This window comes from Echinops telfairi, unplaced genomic scaffold (assembly GCF_000313985.2).
Source record: "Echinops telfairi isolate 266 unplaced genomic scaffold, ASM31398v2 ScPeMD7_2;HRSCAF=8, whole genome shotgun sequence".
Lineage (NCBI taxonomy): Eukaryota > Metazoa > Chordata > Mammalia > Afrosoricida > Tenrecidae > Echinops > Echinops telfairi.
The window spans coordinates 78,364,639-78,367,489 of record NW_022103898.1 but is presented as its reverse complement, the minus strand read 5'-3'; the positions used below and the strand labels follow the sequence as shown (position 1 = coordinate 78,367,489).

General features: G+C 33.5%; 1 protein-coding gene across 1 annotated transcript; it reads right to left on the bottom strand.

The window, feature by feature from the left end:
• Positions 1-220: 220 nt before the first annotated feature.
• Positions 221-1,162, bottom strand: LOC101646654 (olfactory receptor 6C70-like). The gene has a single exon (XM_004700590.2). The coding sequence runs from the start codon at positions 1,157-1,159 to the stop codon at positions 221-223; it is 939 nt and encodes a 312-aa protein (XP_004700647.1). The 5' UTR covers positions 1,160-1,162.
• Between the last annotated feature and the right edge of the window lie 1,689 nt (positions 1,163-2,851).

Genomic DNA, 2,851 nt, shown 5'->3' with positions numbered 1-2,851 from the left:
CATCATTGAAAACCTTTGCAACCAATGTAATCTGAATTTTTTAATTTATAAAGAAGCAGGTTTTGAAAATACAATCTCTACTCCAAAATGATAGCATGTAAAGAGCTTTGAAACAGGCTGAAATTGCCAATATAATATGAAAATATGTAGAGTCAGATAAAGTAAACCAAGGTAAACAGGTCAACATTTTAATTCATTTTGCTTTCACACTGAAATTTCCTCATTTATTTGAAGTGAATAGAACTTTTTGGACCATGTCCTTAAAGGCTTGTTTCACTTGTTGATTTCTTAAAGTGTAAATAAATGGGTTCAACAAGGGGGCAACTGAGGTATTGAGAACAGCTACTCCTTTGCTTAAAGCTACTCTATCATTTGCTGATGGTTTAATGTACATGAAGATGCAGCTGCCATAAGAGATGGAAACCACAATCATGTGGGAAGAACAGGTCGAAAAGGCCTTTGTCCTTTGCTGAGCTGATGGGAATTTAAGAATTGTCTTGATGATGTAGCCATAGGAAAGAATCACTAACATCAGCGTGATCATTAAAGTCACTACAGCCAAGATAAAAGACATTATTTCTAAGAAATGTGTATCAGAGCAAGAAATCTGTAGGATAGGAGAGGAATCACAAATAAAATGATCAATGACATTGGAAGCACAGAATTCCAACTTCAGTCCCAAGATCACTGGTGGAAAGATAATTAAGAATCCAGTTACCCAAGAGCTGAATACAAGTTGGTAACAAACTCTGCTACTCATGATGGTGGTGTAATGCAAGGGCTTACAGATAGCCACATAGCGGTCATAGGACATGGCAGCCAGAAGGTAAAATTCAGTTACCCCCAAAAAGATGAAGAAAAATAACTGAGACATACAACCAATGTAGGAAATAGTTCTGTCCTTCGTCACTAGGCTCACCAGGAATCTTGGAATACAAACAGTCGTGAAAGATATTTCTAAAAAGGAGAAATTCCGTAGGAAGAAATACATTGGTGTCTTAAGACGGAAATCCAGTAGAGTAAGAATGATGATGGTGAAGTTCCCCGTGACACTCAACATGTATGTAAAAAATAAAAAGAGGAAAATTACAATTTGCAACCCTGGATCATCTGTCAGGCCGACAAGAATAAACTCTGTCTGCGTTGAATGGTTCTTCATTTGATAAATGGGTTTTATCCAAACTAGACAAAAAAGGGTGAAGAAACAATTTTAAAAGATTAATTAGAGTAAATAATAAAGTACAAAGGAGAAAGAGAAGGTATCAGTGAGCAACATGAATGTTCCAGGTACTATGATTGGGGATTTTTGCATAACTATCTCCAGCAATCCTCTTACATTTTTGTGGAAACTACCATAATTAATAATCAATTTAGAATATAAATATATAAATGAAATAGACAACTCATTCAATAAATTCAACATAATACAAATATCCTTCTGTGAAATCTGGCACCGATGAAGATGAGCCTCCCTGCCAATGTATTCCCTTCTTTCTAACTTTCTTTTAAAATCTGCTATTGACCTAAGAGTTTAACTTTTTTGCACTAAATTTCTTCTCAGTCCCCATTTCAAAATGTATGCCTGCCCAGAAAAATGTTTGTGCTGCTTCACTGTGTACTTGCCATCATGATTCAAAGGATCAGCCATTTGAAATTCCCAGCCACTCTCCAGGAAGGAGACTGGCTTTCTGCTTGGATAAAGAGTTACAGTCTCAGAAACACACCCAGCTACTTTTACCCGGCCCTACAGGGTTACTATGAGTTGACCCAGTGATGAGTGAAAAAAAAGATTTACATTATAATTAATTTTTCTACGAACATTTTTGGAGCCATCTTATGTAACCTAGCTCTGATAACCTGTCCGAATATCACGGCGATTTCCAGAATTTAAAAAAAATTACAGTAATTCACAACATATTTTTTCCTAAATCAGCTTTATCATTTATTAGTGACTAAATGAAAATTATATATTCTGGTTTACATGAACTCATGAAATAAACATTATCAAAATATATTTTCCTCCTTTCATTAGTAACTGAAAAATTTCTTTCTAGAAAGTTATCAACCGGCACACAGAGATATAAAAAATTGCTGACCATTGAGGGAAAATTACAGCCCCCAAAATGAAGACTTTTCTTTTTCTTGGTAGAAAAACTTTCCATTCCTTTTATCCATAATTATCAATTTTTATATTCAATTTTATAGCTAATAAAAAGCCAATATGCAGATGCATTTATGAATGTGTGTCCTTGTATTTTATAGTTCTACACAATAAAATAGTACAACATGGTCAGAAAAATGTCAAACTACTGGTAAGTACTCGCCTTTGATGTTCACAGAAATTACCTTAATTTACAATTTTAAAAAATCAAACTATAAAGTGCTTACCTTAGTTCTTGTATTTCCCTGGATTACCCTCTAGAATGCAAAAAATGAGTAACAGTTGAGGAATTATGAATTTACTCAAAGTCCATCTAATATTATTTCAGTGAGAAACTGAAAAAGAAATTGTATATAAGTTGTGACAAAGTGCTAAAAAATGAAATATGTATCTGTAGTTCTGTGCTCACCTCTCACACATTTATGTGTGAACTTGAACCAAGGTTCAGAAATTGATTTGTATAAACTGCAGAATATTTGTTTTCTATCTATATAAGATATAACCCCTAATGTTTTCTCCAGTAATGTACAAATAGTTTCATAGGTGTTATTCATATAAGTTCACGCACCCTTTCACTTTTTATAATTGAGAGTTAAAATGAAAAAATCAAAACAACTAACATAAAGTGTGACTATATCCACCAAATAGTGAGATATTTTAGTTTCAACTTTACATGTTAAAACAGCAAGT

What these genes read in the sequence shown, in the direction of transcription:
- LOC101646654 (XM_004700590.2), bottom strand. Translation starts at nt 1,159, where the DNA reads ATGAAGAACCATTCAACGCAGACAGAGTTTATTCTTGTCGGCCTGACA.